The sequence below is a fragment of the Pristiophorus japonicus genome, chromosome 18 (genome assembly GCF_044704955.1).
Source record: "Pristiophorus japonicus isolate sPriJap1 chromosome 18, sPriJap1.hap1, whole genome shotgun sequence".
NCBI lineage: Eukaryota > Metazoa > Chordata > Chondrichthyes > Pristiophoridae > Pristiophorus > Pristiophorus japonicus.
The window spans coordinates 23,520,349-23,542,842 of NC_091994.1; the positions used below are offsets into that span (position 1 = coordinate 23,520,349).

A 22,494-nucleotide genomic window follows, 5' to 3' on the forward strand; every position below is an offset into this window, starting at 1 on the left:
GAACTTATTTCCAATAGCTAAAATAAGCATGTTCACATTATAAAGTTATTGTTGAAAACATTACTTTCAAACATTATTTTACAGGACTAAAGCAAATGTTTACATTTACTATTTTGGCTGTTCCCCTTTGCAATTTTCTCCCCTTTCCTACGACAGGCATTGACCCTGGTTGAGGACTGACCCCACAGGCACTGGCAACCCTACAGCCCCTTGCCCAAGTTCCTATTCTTTGGGTACGAGGCCAGCTAGTATCTGCCAGCAGCTGTGGATGTCAGCCGTTATAGAAGACACATCCAATCCTGTTCATCGCCAACATCAATATTTGTGCATTTTCTATCCAGTCATTGAACAGAAATTGGGTGGAAATCCTTGATTTCTACCCTTTTTCAGCTCAAAGACACCAATGCCAGACATGGCATGCCAAATGCTGCTTTATGAGATGAATTGACAATGCAGACAAAGAATCTAGCTTTGAGCCTTCCAATCTACATGGTTTAGGCTAACACTAAATCGGGGTTTTATTCCATCAAGTCACCGGGGAAGCCACTCGTTTTATCTACTTCTTCCCTTGTCACACTTTTTTTTCTGGTCAGGGAACTCAAACACTTGGGCCAGCCACATACAGCATGCCCAGTCTGAATTTAAAGGCGGCATTTAATTCTCCACATATCTCAACCACCCACCAGTCCCTGCCCAAGGAAGAGAAGATACATTGTAGTAACAATATTGAAAGGAGAAAATGCAACAAGAAACATGCATAAAACTAAATATGGTTAACTCACCTTCTGAGGAGATGGAGAACTCTTGATGTAAAATGGATTGTTTGCCTGTTCTTGTTTTCTTACTTCTCGCCGCTAGGACAGAAACAAATGATATAAAAGCACAAATGACATTTCATTTGAAACTTGACATTGGCTTAAAGGTTCTAGACCTACAATTCCCCATGCAGCAAGTGGTTGATTACAGCGAAATAGTCTGGAGTAAAATTGTGGGGGAGGGGGAGAGAAAGAGAACTACTGCCCTGCTACCCCACAAGGTCATTATATAATGTCATATTCATGTGACAAAGCATATACGCACACACACGAGAAGGAAAAGAAGAGGCAAAATACTTTGAAGTATTAAGAACTTAATCAAGTACATGTGCACAACATGTATGTGTATCACCTAAAAGTATAGTGAAACACTTCAAGACACTGAACAAAAAGAGAAGGGCGGGGGGGGGAACAAACAGACATCAAGCAGGTTAGAACAGTTAAGAATGATGACTGGTTTGAAAATGGACTTTTGAAGAAATTTTATGGTGGGAAAAAAGATGCAGCCAGGCAGAGGTGTTTAGGAAGACAATTCCAGATGGCATGCTGTGATGGCTAAAATTATGCAACCAACAGTACAGGGGATGATGCACAATAGGCTAGACTTGGAAGATGAGGGTGTGAACTTGGATGTCGGGGTGGGCAATGCTATGGTGGGATTTGTAAATGGGGATGAAGATTTTGAAGTCAGTTCAGAGGGATGGAGAAGCAAATCAGGTTCAGTGAGGACTGAGATGATAGATGAGCTGGACTCAACATGGAATAGGATTGTGTATAATGTAGTTTTGGATGAGTTGGAATTAGATAAGTTGGAATTTAAGTGGAGTGGAATTCAGGAGACTGGCAAAACTTCAGAGAAGTCAAACTTGGAGCTGGCAAAGACTATCTCTGCAACTACCTTTTTCAAAACGCTAGGATGTAGGTCATCAAGTTCTGGGCATTTGTCAACTTTTAGTCCAGTACTATTTCTTTACTCATTGCGGTACTAATCTCCAAGTTCCTCATTGTCGCTAGACCCTTGGTTACCCCTTATTTATATTGTCTACTCTGAAGACAGATACAAAATATTTGCTTAATGTCTCTGCCATTTCCTTATTCCCCATTATAATTTCTCCAGTCTCCGTCTCCAAGGGATCACGTTTACTTTCACTAATCTCTTCCTTTTTACACATCCCTAGAAGCTTTTACAATTTGTTTTCATGTCTTTTGCTGGTTTACTCCCATTCTCTTTCTTGATCATTGTCTTGGTCGTCCTTTGCTGATTTCTATAATTTATCCCTCACAATCTTCAGGCTACTCTGACACTATAAGCCACTTCCTTTAATCTAATACTATCTAACTTCTCATTAGCCACGATTGGACTACTAATCCTATGGGGCTTTTATTCCTTAGGGGAATGTATATTTGTTGCAAATTATGAATTAATTCTTTAAATGTTTGCCATTCCTTATCGACAGTCACATGTTTTAATCTAGTTTCCCAATCTACCTTAGCCAACTCATCCCTCATACCCATGTAGTTTGCTTTGTTCAGATGCAAGACCCTATTTTTGGATTTAACTAAATCATAAACTCAATATAAAATTGTGCCATATTATGATCACTCTTCCCCAGAGGCTCCCTTACTCTAAGGTTATTAACCCTGTCTCAGTGCAATGCTAGATCTAAAATAGCCTGTTCCCTAGTTGGTTCATCAACGTAGTGATCTAGAAAACCAACTTCCACATGATTACTGCAAATTTGTTTTGCCAAGTCTATAAGAAGATTAAAGTCCCCTACAATTACTGTATTACCCTCATTACATGCACCTCTAATTTCCTGATTTATACTTTGCCCGACATTACAATTACTGTTCGGGGGACTACAAACTACTCTTGTGTTTTCTGCCCCTTGTTGTTTCTTACTCTAGCAAGCTCATCTTCATCCAGTTCCGGTTGTCTATGCCTGGCACTTCTTTGTTCTTCATCATGGAAGATTGTTTTCTTAGTGCTTTCATCATCTGAAGAGCTTTCTGAAGGTGCATCATTGATCCAGGCATCAAGATCCAACCTGAAGGTGGTGGTGACAAATAAAACTAATTTTCATGTATATATAAAACAAAGGCAAAGCATGGAGTTTATATATGTCATTCTTGTCACAAAGGCAAGGCCACACAATTGCGATCTTAGAGGTTTCCTCTAACTTAGAAGACCACTGCACACGCTTGTATATACTACCACAATGACATGCCAGGTTTTATAGGAGCGAGAGCATCTAATATCTTCCAAGGTATTCTGTAGTTTTGCTATGATTTGAGACTCCTTAGTAATTTTCCTAGAGTAAAAATAGATCCTACGGATCTATTTTTGTCAAGAATTGGTCAAGGTGCTAATGTTGTCGCCACTAAGAGGAAGGAAGCTTTGGCTTCTTAGAAGTAACTGGAGGAGCAGATTTCTCAATTTGAATCTGCTCACAAGTCTCATCAGATTTAAGATCCTGCATGCCCTGTAGGAAGCACAATGGGAAACAGACTCACTTTTGATTTCTCATGTAGGAAGTACCCGAGTGTCTCGTACAATTCACAGAAATTCTATACTGGGAGAATGGAAGTAAACAAAGATATCTTCTGGCTATACCTTCAGGGAACAACAAAATAGTGGCAATATTCCTGTGGTGCAGTCAGGGAATGGTTGATTTAGTCATCCTAAGATTAACAATTAATTTAACCAGTTTTATTCTAAATTCTCCAAGTCAGAATTCAGGGATGCTCACAAAGCCAATTCGCAGTAACCGCCACCATCTTTGGCTAGTGATTTTGGAGAAGGAGGAGGAGGATGATTTGGCTGCACTTCTGCCAACAGCGGAGTTTCTCCAAGCCATAGAATTTTTTCAGACTAACTGGGGCCCTGGACCTGATAACTACCTAATGAATTTTACCAAAAAAATGGCCCAGAATTAATTCTTCTCTTAAATGTTTCACAAAACTTCTCTCCCAAGCTCAATTCCTGATAAATTGAGATCCTGCATCTCGGGGAGTGAGAAAGGGCAAGAATGCCTCTGAATGTGCTTTCTACAGATTCATCTGCCTTCTTGTATCGCAAAGATACCAACCTAATTCGAGCAAACCTTCTGTATATTGGCCATTTCCAATCAGCATTCTTACTGTGACTCTGGAACTGATCACATTATATTCTCTTAATACAAATTCATCAGTTTTAAAAAGCACCTTTCCTGGTAAACTGTTCCACAACCTTACCACCCTTTTACTAAAACAAGAATGTTGCCTAAATTTCCTATTTTCTTTTAATATCCAACTGTCTACTTTAGAATCCTGTGCCAAAAGAAAAATTTACCTGGATCCATAGCCACATAAACCTTGAAGGCCTCAACAAAACTTGCGTCATCCTACTTGTCCCAGAAGATTACGCTCATTTCTCTCTTTCTATTAACCTAGCTTTTCTAGATATCTTTGAAGTATCACACATTGGTTAGCATCAGTCACATTAGGGATTTTCAACTATTTGACTAACAAAGGCTTTTTGATTTAAGATATATATTTTTAACATGATCAGATTTAGAATTCTAAGGGTTAACTCCCAAAGGTCTATCATCCTTTCCTTTCTGTTGACCAAGGAAAGCAGGCTGGAGTAAGAAGCAAGAGTTTTGTCCTGGAAGTTAATGGGGCAGCCATGGAAAGTGCTAGTCAACAGTGTGAAAAATTGGTGGATCATGATCACATTCCGACAACTACAGTGGTAATTTACACATGAATGTTGGGAGAGAATTCATGCATACAGCATCAAGTTCTCTGCTCTGGGAAGAAGGGGCAGATAAACTGGTTCAATTGTCAACCCCGTTTGGCCAATCCCCAGACAGAGTTAAAAGGTTAAAAATCAAACCAGGTACCTTGGGAGAGAAAATTGAGGTTAGAGTTGTTGGAAGGGCAGAGGGGTCAAGGCTATTTTTTTTATATAAAAAGGAGAGAGGTGACGATGGCAGTTTTTATGGAGGAAAATATGTTAATGCAAACAAAACCATCTATAATTATTGAGCACTGGGGAAAGATAGTTAAGTGCTGCCAATTCACAGCACTTCAAGAATAAATGAAGGGGTGTAAATGTAGTTGCCATTGTGTACAGAAGACTTGCCCCACTCTACCTACGACTACATTTTCTCCCCTCGTTTCCTGAAGATGCCGGGTACAGTTCTGCAGACACTGAGGCCGTCTCCAGTACTTTGATCATTTTTCCCGCGTGAGCCGAGATGGGGGAGGGGGTGTCAGCTGCTATTAAATTATGGGGACACCAAAGCCAAGATCAGTCTGATGTCACTTGATGCCCATAGGTGGACTCTCTCCAATAGCGGTCACCAAACAGTTGTCAGGGAGGCAGGAAGTTTTGGGGGTCTCCTGGAGGTCAGTTAACTCAGAATTGAACCGAGGAATTTTGTAATCTGTACGGTTTATTATTTAACCTTTGTCCATTGGGTCTGGAGAGGAGCTACAGCATTTAACAATGAAAGGCTGTAACTCAACAATGTTAACAATGCACAGTACTTCTAAACTTTATCAGTGGGGCACCAAGACAATCGGAAGTAATATTTAGCAAGTAATGCAGCAAAATTTGTTTTCCAATTATAATTCAGTTTGGTTTAGACAGCCATTTATTTAAATCAGAGAAAAGTACACAACTATAAAAAGCTCAGTTCTTTAAAGTGGCACAGGTACTGTTAAATGCTCCTGAAATTCTATAAATAGAAGTCTCACCCATCGGGCAATGGGACTTTCTTCTGTGCTTTGGGAGCGACAGGGTTAAGTTCTCCAGTAAACAAGGCCATCACTTCTTCTGCTACAGGGATGTCCTTTGCTTGAAGCTTTTGTATATATTTTATCAGCTGAAGAATACAGGAAGCCTGGAAAATAAAAAAAGTCAAACATGACATTTATTGAAAGATATTTGTCGAACATGCATGCCATGTGATTCATATGTCATCAAATAACTTGCATATGCAAAGACTAAAGATTTGAATCACTGGCTGTGGGGAATTCACAAGCCTAATGATTTTAGTGTTGCATGCCAATTAACACCAAGGTATCAGAGCAGAGACTTCAGCTCAAAAAGCACAGCCAGACAAAAATGAGCACGTGTCTAAAATGAACATAGCTCAAAAAGGGATAAACAACTAAATTTTCAGGTCAAAGACATGAGCTGTCAAAACTAGCTTCACAATCCTGCCCGAGTTCCCAGCAGGAACAAAAATGACTTTCCTGCATTCCTTGTATATTAAAAACTGTTGATTTAGCAGGGGCGCATTGCTGAACCTATCCATTGCTTTAGTGTCAGGAACAGGCAAGGCTAATTTCCTGATTTTCTAATTTTGCATGTTCAGCAACAGAAGCACAAAGCTCTAAATATGGGCAATGGTTACTACCATATACTTAGGACACAAGTTTTATTGACTCACTGAACACAGAGATAGGGGTGGGGCAAGCCCCAAGAGGGATTTAAATACTTGGATGAGGAGCTCAATCTATCGACTGTGGTGTAGGAATCTGGTTAACCTTGGTAAGGAAATAAGTAAGTGTGTGGGGGTGGGGGGGGGGGGGGGGGGGAAAGAGAGGGGGATGGTGAAAAGAGTGGGATTTTGTGCCGGAGAGGACATGGTGTAATGGATATATTCCGGACTTCCTGTATTCTGCAGCTGATAAAATATATTCAGAAACTTCAAACTATGGATGCCACTGCAGCAGAAAAAGTAACAGTTGTTTTCTGAAGAACGTAACCATTTAGTTCTCAAATCTAAAGCTAATCAAGAATACATCTTAGTTCAGATTTTGTACAGTTAGTAGAAAGTTTGAATAGAAATATAATTTTTCAAGAGTGACTATATGAACCCACAGGGCGAAGTATGAAAGCTTCTTCAAAAGGGCTACTACCCCATTGATTCTCTGCAAGTCTGTCTACTATCAAGGTTATGTTAACAATGAAGTGAACAAATAGGGAGAACTAATGAGTCTAAAAAATATATCATGTATGGTTCTGAAAATACCAAAATATCTGAAAGTAATACAGGTCAGAACATTTGCTGCACATTGCTCATCATCAACACAGACCAGTGGTCACTATATTCCTCACTGATATGTCAATGCATCAGAAAACTACTTTAAACATTATTTGGAGCCCAAGATTGTACAATGCAGGTCAGCATCAATAAATATTAAAACTGTTGATATTACACTCGACTATAGTTGAATCTGCGTTCTTTCATACGATTTTTAAAATTTAATGGAGTCAGAAAGTTTGAGGTTCGTTGTCCAGTCAAACAAGGGAACAATAGGGATGCTACATATCACCTCAGTGCCTCTGGATTAAGGGAGAACATTTCTTCCAGGCTTCCAACTAACTAGCCACCTTTGCTGGAGGTATACTTGGACATCAGAGAAGGGAGTGCTTGGGTATAATGCCAGCAGTGACTGAGTAATCTCTCAACAATCATGGTTAAGAATCATGCATGAATAATAAGAGTTCAAGCAATATACTAGATGACTGGTTCTCATGAATCCAACAATGAATCAATGTTTTCAAGAGATGAAAAAAGTTGACAAGAAAAAAAATGTACATTTATTCAAAGGATTTTGCAGTGGTGGTGGTGGCGGGGAGAGAGACAGTTAAGTCAATACAACGCTCAAAGCAGATTTACAACAGCAAGGAACAAATACAAAGACACTATAATGATGGACACAGCGGAATTATTACATACTCTGCTGCTTACATACCCGCTCCTGCACTTCAAGATCTGCATTCTGAACAAATTGGGGTAGCTTGTCAATCAACATTTGTGTTATCTCCTGAGCAGCTTCCTTGTCGCCTGCTTGCTCATTCTGTTGCAATACTGATGCATACAGCTTTCCAGAGTTCTGCACATAAACGGCCTGTATGTGTCCTGGTAGCGTTGTGACTTTGGACTTCAGCATAGCTTCCAATGTTTGATTAGGCTCTTGAAGATGTCTGGAAAACACACAAGTTAGAACTGTATGTACAGTGAATTTGTGAACCTGGTTGTTAATTGGTTGGTAAGTTTAAAACAGAGTAGCGGTAAAGAGAATGTTCTCTGACAGAGATCAAAAGATTTTTGTTAGGCAAAGGCATCAAGGGATATGGAACAAAAGCAGGTAAATGCAGAGGAGGTACAGATCAGCCAAGATCTGATCGAATGGCAGAACAGGCTCTGGGGGCTGGTTGGCCTTCTCCTATTGTGATGTTTGTGAAATAGTCCTGGTTGAAACAATTTTTCAGTTGATTAATGTCTTCAACAAAACCCACCAAATTCCAGTTTTATAAAACCATGCACAACTTGAATTGTCTATGCCGCTCCTAGGGAGGATGGGCTGACAGAACAAAACTGGGCCAAATTTAGCAATGTTATTCAGATAGGCCCAAGGATGACTGATGTAAGAAATGATAAAATATCAGACTGGTGCAGTGGAAGGGAGGGGACGGGAGGGCTCTTTTGAGGTTGGAGCTGAAGAACATTGTTAGGGCATAAAGAAACTCTGCATCTGGTTGGTGTACCTGACCTGGGACTGCATAATATGGATATTGGAGGCCTGAAATGCAAAGTGTCCCATGTGCCAGTATTAAAATCCTTCATCTTCAGCATAGAAATAAATGCACCACTACAAAGCAGCCTTGAATTTTTTATGAAGTGGTATTTTTTATGAAGTGGTATTTTAGGCAGTACATACTCTGAGAATTCACCACAGATCCACGCAGCAGCATACAGAACTTCACAGATACCATTTCTTTGCATATTGCCAGCAAGCAGATGGGCATTATCCAACAGCATAGCCATCTGTGACACTGCGAATGCTCGGATAGCCTTCACCCGGATAGCTACATCAAGCATTTGTGCTGCAATCAGGTGGCCATGACGCGTTCCTTCCAGCCGAGTCAGCTCCACCAGGATGCTAATATACCTGTGTTTTAAAAACATGAAGCACAACAACATAAGACATTTGTTTTGGAGCAAATCAAGGTTCAAAAGCAACTTAAACAACAACATTTGCAAAACCTTAGGACAATTTAAAAAATAGCATCAAACTTTAATGGATATTCTAGATTGAGAGTCAATATATAAAACATTTTATGGTGTCTACTGAGAACTTACCATTCAAAATTGGTGATGTACTGATAGTTGGACTGGCTGCAAATGTCGATGATTTTTGTGAGGAGTTCATCTCTGTACGTGGTGCCCTCTGCTTTATCTACGTGAATCATTAATTTCTTAACTATTTCCATCAAGTTCTTCTTTGAAACCTACCAACATTTGAGTTAATAAAAACTTAAGTACAAATAAATTATAAACCATTGAGTAATTCAGTTTTTAAAATCACAATACGGTATGTAGACCCAGTGGTGAAAATCCAACATTATACCAAATAGAATATTTTGAAATGAAAACTGGATTACAGTTTTATTTCCAGTCCAGAACTGTTTAAATCCAAAATCTGAATTGCTTCTCTGCTGGCGAAATCTGCTTCCCCACCCAAACTAGCTATTAAAAAAAAATGTACATTTGTAGATTAAAAAGACCAGATTACAAAGAAGAAAGCAGAGCTTGACCTGTTGCCAGTAAAATCTGAATCAGCACATTCAAGATTATTAATAGCAGAGAAACCAGAAAGTAGGATAAAGTTTTGCATCAGCCAACATTTTGGCTTTTCTAGAATTAGACAAAACAACCACTAATTTTCAGTGGTTTGTCTATAGCTTTAACTGATTATAGATGGTAGCCCTGATATTAAGGAATTAGTTATAGTTATAGGTTCATTAATGACTTCAGTAAGTGGGGTATCCAAAGTCACCGTCTATAATTGAAATTAATCATTTATTTAATATGCATACGTCATGACTCTAAAGAGTCACCGTTGAAAACAAGTGGCACGTCAATCAAAAACAGAATTGTACTTGTACATTTGTACAGCTTATAATTAATTCGGAGAAAAAAATGCTGGTTTCATAAGATGTATCTGTAAAATTTACAGAAAAATACAAAGGCTTTCAAGTGCATGCTGACTAAGCTGTTTTACTGGATTAAATAATAAGAGGAGCTATGGTATTACACAAATGGAAAACAAGAAATGACGATTTAGATCATAATGGTGACCATTTCCAACAAATTAAGTAAGTTTGGGAGAGTCCATGGCAGTGCGGGTTGCTGCTAACCCCAAGTGAAGTGCATAAGTGCACAATATCGGTGAAATCGCATCTTAACCCTCAAATATATTTCAGCAGAAATACTAGGATGCCAACCGAACATTACCCTTACTGGCTGTATGCGATAGCTGGTATTTACATGAACCCCACAGGACTGGAACTAAAGCACAAATCTATACTCAGGCTGCCTTTAAATCAGCCGTGTTTAAGCATGAAGCCTTGTATTAAAAAGGTGGCTGAAGTGCACCATAAAATGTGTAAATATTTCCCAATTTGAGATTCTTGGAAAATTCAGTGGAACACACCCTAACTACACCTTGCCACACAATAATTTTAAGTACCAGTTTTCTCTGCTTTGCTCCTCTTGCGAAAGTGCCAATTTATGCTGGGGTACAGTTCTACAGGGGCTGGCAGTCTTCTGATACATCACACAAGTGGCCATTTTTCATGCGTGAGCCTACACAGTGAGCATGTGAAGCGCGCCTTGGGACTACTGGACTATGATTGATTAAACTAAAAATCTGAGACAAGGCACCCATCTTAAATCAACAAACATATTACTTAGAAGGCCTAACAGATTAACAGAATTTTCAACTGGTTCATTTAAAAACTTGACAAATAAACCTAGCCACAAAAAGGCGATATTAAATTACCATTCCATACAGAAGATCCAAAGCTCGTAGTCTTATAGATTCATCCTTGTCATCCAAACACTGCAAAATAAGATCCTTGTGGGATTGTACAGACTTGGGGTGAGTCTTCAAAATTTTCGACATGGCCAGCAAACCCAGATACTTCACTGCAAGACAGTTCAGAATCTTTGACAACTGGTCAAAATAATCACAATATAAACAAATACCATAGGAAAAATATTTAATTAACAACTATAATCACGAGAATTTTTTTTCCTCTTTAAAACAGTTAGGTACTTAAGTGCAGGATCCTGGAAACTCTATCTAAATAGCATTAGGTTCCTGTTAAGGGACCAAAACTCAGAGCCAAGCCATGACCACAATTTAAAATTCATCATCTGCAATGGGCAACATCTGACAATTCATGCCTGGGCCAGAAGTAGGAGCACTTTGATTGCAAAACATCTCATCCGAGAGAAAAGGCCAACATGTGTCCACACCAAAGTAACATGAATGTTGGCCAACTATGACTTGGCATTGATGGTGGTGAAGCCCATGGTCTGAGAATTGCACAGGTTCAGCAGCTTTTTCATCTCAGAACATGGAACAGAGTGACAAGTATTCCAAGGGGGCGGGTTTAAAAATCAAAACAAATAAAATAAAATATAACTGCACAATGTAGCTACCTACTTACAGTTTTGGTCAGAATCTTCAATGAGAATTCGCAATTTCTGCACACAAAGCTGAATAGAAAAAAAAAAAGTGTCAAGTTTGCATCAAGCAGCATACCAACAGTGATAGAAACATAGGGCCCAAGTTTCCACATGATTTGCGCCTGATTTTTAGGAGCAACTGGTGGAGAACGGACTATCTTAGAAATCGCAATTCTCCACATTTTTTTTTCTGCAGTTCTAGTCAGGTAGAACAGTTCCACTTTGGAACAGAATTTTTTCTTCAAAAGGGGGCGTGTCCGGCCACTGACGCCTGATTTCAAAGTTTCCACAGTGAAAACGTACTCCAAACTAACTTAGAATGGAGCAAGAGAAGATTTTTGTAGAACTGAAAAAACCTGTTCTACACATTAAAAAATCAGGCGCAGGTTACAAATTAGGCGTCCAGAACGAGGTGGGGGGGGGGGGGGGGGGGGGGAGGGAAGTCATTAAATTCAACAATAAATCCTTAATTATACTTATACAAATAAATCCAACCTGAATAAAAATTTATAAGCAAAGAAAAGATTAAATAAACCATGTTCCTACCTGTGTGAAAGTTCTTCAGGCAGGCCTTTAGGAAGCGGTTTGCCGTCGGGACTGAAGGCTGAACGTGCCGGGCCCGAGATTTCGGGCAGGGCCCGTCCCCAGCACCAGAGGTAGGTGGCGTTGGGTCGGGTCGGGGTGAGAGGTTCGGTTCGGGTTGGGGGGGGGGGGGGGAAGGAGAGAGAGAGAGGAGAGAGGAGAGAGGAGAGAAAGGTCAGGTCGGGGAGAGGGGGGAGGTCAGGTCGGATCCAGTACGGGGATGGGAGTAGAGTCGGGTCGAGTGGGAGCGGCAGACGCAGACGGGTCGAGTCGGGGGGGGGGGGGGGGGGGGGGGAGCAGGAGCGGCAGCGACAGGCGGATCGGGTCGGGGGGGGGGGGGGGAAGCAGGAGGAGTCGGCAGAAAGCAGGAGCTGGCCGTGGGAGGAGCCTTATTCACGCAGCCCCAGTGAGGCCATTCGGCCAGGGCTAGGAGCTGCGTGCTTCGGGCCCTTCCCACACAGTTTCGGGCGCCTGGAGCTACTGCACTTGCGTGCCCACTGTAGCGCGCATGTGCAGAGGTCCCGGCACTGTTTTCAGCGCAGGCTCCTGGCTCCGCCCCCTACAGTTCCTGCTGCGCCGTGCCGAGGGCCAGAGGACCTGCAGGGAGGTGGAGAATACGGAGGGTTTTTTTAGGCGCACTTTGCGGCGCGAAAAACAGGCGACCAGCTCGGAGGGGCGCCCGTTTTTTATCGTGTGGAAACTTGGGCCCATAGAAACTAGGTGCAGGAGTAGGTCATTCAGCCCTTTGAGCCTACACCAGCATTCAATAAGATCATGGCTGATCATTCACCTCAGTACCACTTTACTGTTTTCTCTCCATACCCCTTGATCCCTTTAGCCGTAAGAGCCTTATCTAACTCACTTGAATATATCCAATGAACTGGCATCAACAACTCTCTGCGGTAGGAAATACCACAGGTTAACAACGCTCTGAGTGAAGAAGTTTCTCCTCATCTCAGTCCTAAATGGCTTACCCCTTATCCTTAGGCTATGTCCCCTGGTTCTGGACTTCTACATCGGGAACATTCTTCCTGCATCTAACCTGTCCAGTCCCGTCAGAATTTTATATGTTTCTATGAGATCCCCTCTCGTCCTTCTAAACTCCAGTGAATACAAGCCCATTTGATCCAGTCTCTCCTCATATGTCAGTCCTGCCATCCCAGGAATCAGTCTGGTGAACCTTTGCTGCACTCCCTCAATAGCAAGAACGTCCTTCCTCAGATTAGGAGACCAAAACTGAACACAATATTCCAGGTGAGGCCTCACTAGGGCCCTGTACAACTGCAGTGAGACCTCCCTGCTCCTATACTCAAATCCCCTAGTTATGAAGGCCAACATACCATTTGCCTTCTTCACTGCCTGCTGTACCTGCGTGCCAACTTTCAATGACTGATGTACCATGACACCCATGTCTCGTTGCACCTCCCCTTTCCCTAATTTGCCACCATTCAGATAATATTCTGCCTTCGTGCTTTTGCCACTCAAGTAGATAGCCTCATTTATCCACATTATACTGCATGTGCCAAGCTTTTGCCCACTCACCTAACCTGTCCAAGTTGATCTGTAACTATCAAGCAGAAAGATGCAGCAAAAACACAAAACCTACAATATTAGTTTATTACAAGGCATCCCTTGAACTGAACATTGACAGGGTAGATGCCGAGAGGTTGTTTCCCCTGGCTGGAGAGTCTCGAACTGGGGGACATAGTCTCAGGATAAGGGGTCGGCCATTTAAGACTGAGATGAGGAGGAATTTCTTAACTTGGAGGTTGTAAATCTTTGGAATTCTCTACCCCAAAGAGCTGTGGATGCCGAGTCATATCTTCAAGGCTGAAATAGACTCTCGGGAAATCAAGGGATATGGGGATCGGGCGGGAAAGTGGAGTTGAGGTCCAAGATCAGTCATAATATTGAATGGTGGAGCAGGGCTCGAAGGGACGTATGGCCTACTCCTAATTCTTATGTTCATGCAATTAACTTTCTATAAATTAGGAGAATTTAAATAAAACTGCAATATTCAAGATTTTGCAAAGAACTTACACATCTAAATGTTAACTTGTATCCTTTTGATATAAAAAAATCACTGAAAGGATAGTGAAACGAATGTATTGAATACTATCGAAAACTGAAACGCAAACTCTATCTTAAATGCACCAAGTCAAATGCTACCTGAGAAAATGAGTCTCGAATGCAAAATTGTCAAGATCTGAGAAATTATTGGTTTAAGAATTACATACACAAAACATTTTAGCAGAGGACGTTATGTTTTGAGAAAAGTTCTTACCTGGATGCTGGCACTGTGATTCGGCATTCCAGAAGATAGAGAGATGAGAACTGTAGAATAAATAAATTAGCCCCAATTTGGAAAATGTTTTTTTGACAAAAGCAATGAGTTCAATAGCCCATAAAGTTTATAATGCTTTACGTTGGAGAAATATTGGGCCAAGACACCTGCTTCAAATAGTGTACCTATACTGATTGACAAATGACAATATACCATTAGAATGAAAGATGTGTCTCAATTCCCAAGTGCACAAATATGAATTATGAACAGCAGGGGTCCTCAGAGATTAAGAAAATTAGAATTTTACATCAGAGAAGTTCGGTTGGGCCCGTTCAGGCTCAATGCAGAACTACCCACCAAATAATTCCACTAACTTTTCCCCACACCCTATTAATTCTTCTCTATTCAAATACATATACACTTCCTTCTTAAAACCTGTAACGGATTATGCTTACATTACAATCCATGTCCTAACAATAAGAATGGGTAGTAACATTTTTAAGCTCTACTTTTGTTCTTCTGCTAATTATCTTGAATTTATGCCCTCCAGCAGACTGATAGGGGCAACAGTATTTCTTTCTTTACAGAACATTAGCTGGCCTTTTAATCATCTGTTTTCATGAAAAGAGCCCCAGTTTCTCCAGTCTCTTCAGATCTAAAGCCTCTGGTGTCACAATCCCGCCATGGCTTCTATACCCTTTCGAAAGCGCCCAAAACTTGACACGATTCTAACTGTGGCCTAACCAATGATCTATGTTTCCCATTGCTTCTTTACTTTTCCATTATTTATAAAACAGAGGATCCCATATGGTGGAGGTGGTAGGCAGTAGGCAGTTTTGGTGATGGAGAGGATATGGGGTTAGAATCTCAGCTGGGGTCAAACAGAAAGCCAGAGTGTGTACAATCTGGCTCAACCGGAGACAGTAGGCAGGAGAGGGATGGAACTGCTGGCAAGAGTTTGAAGTTTGTAGTGGTGGCCGAAACGTGGCTTTGGCCACCCCAGTATTTAACTGGTCCAGGACAAGCAGTGTCACAACAGAGGTAATGATGGGGTGGAGAGGTGGAGAGGTAGACTCGAGTGTCATCAGCATACATGTGGAAGATGACCCAATATCTTCGGATGATGTTACCAAGTGGCAGTATGTAGATGAAGATGAGGGGCCAAGATTAAATCCTTGGGGAATCCTGAGGTGGTGGTGCAGGGGTAGGAAGAGAAGTCGTTGCTGGAGATGCTCTGGCTTCAATTTGATAGCCAACAGTGGAACAGAGGACAGTTACACTGAGCTAGACAACAGAAGACAGACATTAGAGGAGTATGATTATTGACCATGTGAAAGACTCCAGAAAGGCAAGAGGATGAGGAAGGGCAATGCGTCATGGTTACAATCACAAAGGATGCCATTTGTGACTTTGATTAGGACACCCTCAGCGCTATGGCAGTGGCTGAAAGCTGATTGGACAGATTTATCCATGGAGCCACATGAGTGGTGGGCACTGATCGGGGAAGCAACAAAATGTGCACGGACTTGGGAGACAAAAAAAAAGAGTATGGAGAAGGGTGGCGGGTAAGCAAGAACAGAGGGTTCAGGGTATGTTTTGAGGGGAGATAGTGATAATAGTGGTTTTGAAAAGGAGGGGACAGTGCCCGAGGAGATGGAATCATTCACAATGTTAGCTAGCAAAAGAGCCAGAAAGGGAAGTCAGGTGGTCAGCAGTTTAAAGGGAATGAGGTCAAGAGAGGCAGGTTTCATGGGCAAAATGAGCTTGGAAGGGGCACAAAGGAAGACAGAAGTAAAACTGGAAATAGGTCTAGATTCAAGGCTAGGGCAGGGAGTTCCTTGGAGGAGGTTTGATTTGGTAGGCAAGGGGAAGGTGGAGATGCAGCAGAGACAGCCAAATGGATCTATCCATCTTAATGCCAATTAAATTCATGAGTTCATCACACTTGGAGTCGATGGTGGCGGGGTCAGGGGAGTAGGGTAAAATAAGATGGTTGTCGAGTAAAAAAACTTTTACATCCTTAAGATGTCAATTCAGTATTAACCACTTACGTAAGCAAACATGGGCAGCCAATTTGCAAGCATCAAGGTCTCACAAACAGCAATAAGATGAACAGAATCTGTTCCGATAGTGTTGGTTGAGGATAATTGCTGGCCAGGAGAACTCCCCTGCTTTTCTTCAAATAGTGCCACGGGATCTTCTAAGTCCACCTCAACAGGCAGACAGGACCCTTACCCAAAATACAGCATCTCGAACAAGGTACCTCAACACTGCGGTGAAGACGTGTGCTTAAAACTTGTAGTGAGACCTCAACCCATAACCTCCCTTGAGGCAATAATGCCAACAGTGAACATACTAGCACAAAATGTCTTCCCACTTCTAAAGTACAGCACAGCTGGTAACCATGTACCATAAATCTACATTCAACCTATTTAAAATAAGTCACAAGGGCTCAATTTTCCCCGTGATTTGTGCCATTTTTTTGGTGCACAATGCTTTTTTTGGCCTAAATTTAAAAATCCAAAGTTCCCCCAAAGATTGTGCGACAGTGTAACTCAGTTAGTTACGATTGTTTTAGGTTAGTTTTTTTTTGTATCATGGGGCGCATAACCTGATGTCTGTGCCAGTTTTTCACAATTGTACAAGTTTGGCCAACTTGCATTTCTCCTAGGACAGCGTAGATGACCACTCCCGAAAAACCTTCTGGGCACTTAAGAAAAACCAGCGCACATCAAAACATCAGCGCAGAAAGACCCCATTGTTTTTAGGCGAAGTTTTGGAGGGAGTCAAGAACACAAATATGCATCATCCAAGCGCTTACACTTTTCAAACTTGAAACACAGAAAATGGAAGTTTCATGGAATTCTTTACACTTAGATTATTTATTTATTTATTTTTAAATTAAAGTGCCACGCTACCACCGAAGGTCTCCAAACTGGGCTCGAGGGTCGGAGTGTCGGCCGGCAGAATTGCTCCCTCATCCGGACACACGGGCTTGGCTTGAAAAGAATCCTGGAGGTGGGGGGGGGGGTTGGGGGGTGGGGGGTGTGTGGAAGGCAAACTGAAGGCACGAGAAGCCTTACGGTATATGCTTCAAATGAAGCCGGGGTGGGGGGGGGGTGGGTGCTTCCCTATCATTGACCATGCGGAGACCTGTGTGTGTTTCATATTAGGGCATCAACCTTGGGGAGAGACAGAACAAAGAATCTTGTCCTGCCTGCCATTTTGAGCTTCTTGCAAAGATACAATTTAATCATGGGGGCAATACTAACAATGCCATACCTTGTGCAAGCCTTCTGCATGATGGTGCTACGGAAACGACGATTGATTCGACGTCATCATATGAGGAACCTCAGAGCACATAGGATGATGGGCAGGAGTTAACCAAGTCTGGTATATCGAGACAATCATACCTGCACCTGAGTGATGCAGACTGTGTCAAAAGGGAGTTAGATGAAGTCCTTACTACTCGGGGGATCAAGGGTTATGGCGAGAAAGCAGGAAGGGGGTACTGAAGTTTCATGTTCAGCCATGAACTCATTGAATGGCGGTGCAGGCTAGAAGGGCTGAATGGCCTGCTCCTGCACCTATTTTCTATGTTTCTATGTTTCTAGAAGGCTGCGTTTCCACAAAGTTGTTGTAACTGAGATCTGAGAATTAGTAAAAGCAGACCTGCAACCTTGAAGCATCAGGAGGACTGCTTTGTTAGTTGAAGTGAAGGTTACAGCTGCACTTTTATTCTATGGATCTGGATCATTCCAGGCCACAGCTGGGGATGTGCGCACCATTTCGCAACATGCAACACATGTTTGCATTTGGCAGGTGACTGCTGCACTATATACCCGGAGGAATGACTACATAAAGTTCCCCATGATCGCCCAGGCAATGTGTGAAAGGGCTGTGGGCTTCGCCAGGATTGCTGGCTCCCCAAAAGGTACAGGGCTGCCTTGATTGTACCCACATCACTTTGTGTGGACCTTTGGAGGATTCACAGATGTACAGGAACAGAAAAGACTTCCACTCCATTAATGTGCAACTCGTGTGTGACAACATGCATCGCATCATGTCAGTTGATGCAAGATACCCTGGGAGCACCCATGCTATGTTCATGCTGCACGAGAGTGCTATATCTGCCGTGTTTTGGCAGCAGCCAGAAGGGGAGCTGGCTACTGGGAAACAAAGGGCAGTGTCACCACCTGGCTCATGACACCCCTAAGCGTAACCTGGACAGAAGCTGACCGGGAAATACAACATCTCGCACATTGTGACGTGCAGCATAATAGAGAGGATCATTGGCAGCTTGAAACAGCGTTTCCGATGCATGGTCTATTCCAGAGGCTACTTGCAATACTCCCCCGAGATTGTCGGTCAATTCAATGTTGTGTGCTGCATGCCTTAGCCATCATGAGGCAGCAGCAGCTGGTAGAAGACCAACCCGAGGTGAGAGTGGTTGATGAAGATGCAGATGACAAGAAGGAGGAGGACAAGGAAGCTACCTGAACCTGGAGCACGATGGCGGAGGCGGGCGGGCCGTTGTGCCCCTTTAATGAATGCTCGAGCCTTGCGCTAGCAGCTCATCCGTGAACGCTTTGCTGCCTGAAGGCTCAGCAGCAACTATTCCAAATGGACCATGTTTACTGTTTGGACCTGTTCTGTAATGTTGTGTTGTGTTAATGGAACAATGATGGAAATTATTCTTCTTTACTTCAAAAAGTTATGTTAATAATGGAACAAAATGTAAATGATTCAGCTGTAATGTAAAATATATTTTATTCAAAAGTTTGACATTTGTTTATGCATTTTATTCAAAAGTTAAACATGCGTTTGAACTTAACTAAACTTTGATAAAAATATTCTTGTATCAAGCTTTAAAGTTTTCAGTTATCACTTAAACGTTTAAACTTCTAAATTTACATAACTTACAAAAAACTTTAAACTTGAGAACAGTTACAACAGTAACAATAACATCAGCAGCAAAGAAAGGCTGCACCCATCTCTCCTCCACCTTATTGTAAGACTGCCCGTTGCGCTTGGTCTGGTTGACTCCACCTCTGCGCAGCGTTTCTCGGGTTGGTACCAAGTTTATTCTTTCGAACATCTCGGGTAATGCGCACTTCTTGTCGCGGGGGGGGGGGGGCGGTTGCGGGGAAAGAGAGGCAGGCAATAATATGGAGGGCCCGGCTTGGGCCTCTTCAGAGGCTAGTCTGGGAATTGGAGTGGGAGTGCAGTTGATTTTGTCAGTGAGCGTGGGGTCTGGCAGTGTTCCCTTATTGCAGCAGCTAACTCCGACATTCCCTCCCTCATGTGCCCCGACAGTGTTACAACTATCTGAAACATTCCCTCCCTCAAGTTCAGTGACAGCGCATCAGCTACCTGCAACATTCCCTTCCTCATGTTCCTGGACAGTGCTTCTATTTCTCGAGAGAGTGTTGTTACTTCTCCCGACACCTCATCCCCCACCCCACTGATGGGGTCCAGGAGTGATCGTGTAAGGTCAATGCTCTCCGCACTCTGCCATCATCTGATAGATCCTGCACCTCAGGAGTGCTGTCGAGCTCTCGTTTCCCCTCCTCACCCTGGGTGTACCTCGCTGCACCCCACTGGGACCCGCAACTTCGGACTGTGGAAAACCTGGAATGTCCCAGCAACACTCGTATCAGTCAGGAAAGGGGCTGGCACCTCAATGGGTGGCAGCTGCATCTCCTCCAACACGAGTACAACAGTGGGTGCTACATCCATCACCTCCCCCCTCCCATGCTGTTGGTCTGGAAGATGTTCTCTTCACGCTTGTCCGCGTCTGAATCTTCTGCATCATAAGGGTTGGCCTCAAGTTCTGCAAACTATAACAGAACAGACAAATGGTTGGCAGCAGAGGAGGGGGCAGGATGGGTGGCATGAGTAGACTCTCTCAGTACAGGCAGTAGGCAGATTTGAAGGACCGTGATGAATGATAGCACATTGCATCAACTGAAGCGTAGCTGACGGAGACATCCCCAGAAACCAAAGCATGGATAGCCCGTGCAATATTTAACATTTAGCAAAGCCAGACTGTGGAATTTGCAGGGCTTACTCTCTCCCGAGTGTGGGCTCAGCTTGTGCAGTGGCGGTTGCTTTTCTCCAGGCAGGACCCATCAAAGCAGCGACCCTCTCTTCCAAGGGTGTCAGTGGGTGCAGATTTGCCGGGCCTCCTCCTGTTCGAGTTCTTTCCCGTTTGTTGTGTGCCACCTTCCTCTGCAAAGATGAAAATATAACTTTTTAAAGAGAGGGTGCCTTTTTACTGGGTGGGACATGCACAGCTGGTCACATTTGCAATTCCACTGAATAAATGAAAATATTACTTACACCAAGTACTTGCCCAAGATCCTGCCACTTCTTTTTGCATTGGCCTCCAGACTTCAGGGTGATCACCATTGCACTGTAATCTTCTGCAAGTTGGTTCCAGCACTTCATGCCTTTTGGTCAAACTTTTGTGTGACCTCTGCTGGTGTCCAGCTCGTGCCATCTGGCCTCAATCACAGTAACTAGTGCCTCCACTTTCATCCTGTAACAAATTCTTGGTCCTTAAGCCGTGTTGCACATTGTATTGCAGCTCCTATTTTTCCAATGAGAATGAAAGTACTCACACACAACTGGCATTTTAAAAATGGCGAATGCAGTCCGGGAGCTATACTGGGCGTGCGTGCCCAGAGCAATCACTTTTTTTTTTCCACGTGTGCACAGAAAAGAGGGGGCGGGATAGTTTTTTCGGCGCAGACATTAGGCTCCTCCCCCCCCCCACAAAGCTACAGGACAGGCTGTGCGTCGCTAAATTCCAACAATAGAACGGGGAAATTTGCTATTTTTTTTGGAGTCGTTGGCGCAAAGAAAAACAGGCGTAACTCTGGCAATACACCAAAAAAACTGCATAGGGGAAAATTGAGCCCAAAGTTAGCTGAAGGGATTTTCATGAAATTAAAAAACTGGAACAGTGATTTTTTGAAATAATGATTTTGGAACCTGTTGCACCAAGACATGTGTCTTATTTCTTAAATTTGACTCGTATCTAACTTTCTCCATGTGTATTTTTCTGTTCTTAGTTCATCTCTGCCCATGTTTTAATTCTTTCTTCATAAATGTGAGAATAAATGTTTTATTTATTGTTTTTCAGTATACATTTGTGTTAACTTAGAAATTGACTCTCTCCATGATTCACAGTCTTTGACAGTTCTAACAATACTGGAGCATCTCAGAAACATTATTAAACTTGTAAAAAAATCTTGTGTAATGGGACTTTGCAAAGTTTACGTACGACAACTAAATATACATGTCAGCATTTGATTTCGTAACAGATCACCATTAAAACTGCTTATTTAACAACTGGTTTGCACTGCAAAGCAAAACCACTCCAGATCAGAAGATATATTACCTGCTATCACGGTGTTGACACATTCATACAAAAGGGACATGGCTGAGGTGCTGCAACGAAAAGAAAATATTTTCTTCACTTAATGCATAAATGATTTTGACATCAGTTTAGATTTCATACAAGTCAGATCATAATGCATTTTTACTGAATTGTTTTTACAATACAACAGAGGTGTCAAACTTTTTTCTTCATGGGTCACTCAACTTATGATATAGCCTGTAGGCCATACACAGAACCACCCTATTTGGGATAGTGCAGGTTTCTTATTCTTGAAGATGTCGTCATGTTTCTTCCCCCTTCCTTGCAAGTTGACGCTGGCACTATTCCCCCCCCTCCAATGTTATGCTGGCACAGTTGGCCCTACTGCAAATTTCATGTTACCACTTCTGCCATCCACCCTTCCAATTTCCTGCCAACAGTTCCTCACTCCTCCCGCCGCAGTTTCAGACAGGCCCGGATGTGACACCCCTCCATTTTCTTGCTGGCATGGTTCTCTCCTCAGCTCAGCATTGCACCATCACCCAAGTGCTGCTTACAATTGAAGCAATTGAATGACATTGCACACAATGGGTGGATATTAGGAGAATTTACATACCCACATTTTGTAACTGGACAGGCCACTGAACGTTATGTTTATAATATGTATTTCCGTCCCTTTCCTGGCCCCCGTCTGCCCCACCCCGCCCTCCATCCTCCGGCCACAATACAAGCTGAAGTAAATTTAGAAACCTATTGTTGCAGGAAAACCACAGGTTCCAGCTTTGAAAAGGAGGGCAAGCTCACCTCCTTACATTAACAGTGATTGTAAATAGCCAGGTTACTGATTAATAAAACGCCTTCCCAGCCCCGAGTTGGCAAAGTTTTGCAGCA

General features: G+C 42.5%; 1 protein-coding gene across 3 annotated transcripts in view; it reads right to left on the minus strand.

Annotated features, from left to right (window-relative positions):
- ap3d1 (adaptor related protein complex 3 subunit delta 1) overlaps window positions 1–22,494 on the minus strand; it is an 85,216-nt gene that overhangs the window by 31,491 nt on the left and 31,231 nt on the right. For all 3 annotated transcript variants that reach the window (XM_070859764.1, XM_070859766.1, XM_070859763.1), the window contains exons 9-18: window positions 21,625–21,674; window positions 14,220–14,269; window positions 11,335–11,383; window positions 10,662–10,807; window positions 8,960–9,108; window positions 8,538–8,768; window positions 7,569–7,800; window positions 5,559–5,704; window positions 2,719–2,863; window positions 783–854 (exon numbers count right to left, since the gene is read on the minus strand). In XM_070859764.1, the coding sequence (XP_070715865.1) occupies window positions 783–854; window positions 2,719–2,863; window positions 5,559–5,704; window positions 7,569–7,800; window positions 8,538–8,768; window positions 8,960–9,108; window positions 10,662–10,807; window positions 11,335–11,383; window positions 14,220–14,269; window positions 21,625–21,674 (1,270 nt within the window). The remainder of the gene's footprint in view (window positions 1–782; window positions 855–2,718; window positions 2,864–5,558; window positions 5,705–7,568; window positions 7,801–8,537; window positions 8,769–8,959; window positions 9,109–10,661; window positions 10,808–11,334; window positions 11,384–14,219; window positions 14,270–21,624; window positions 21,675–22,494) is intronic.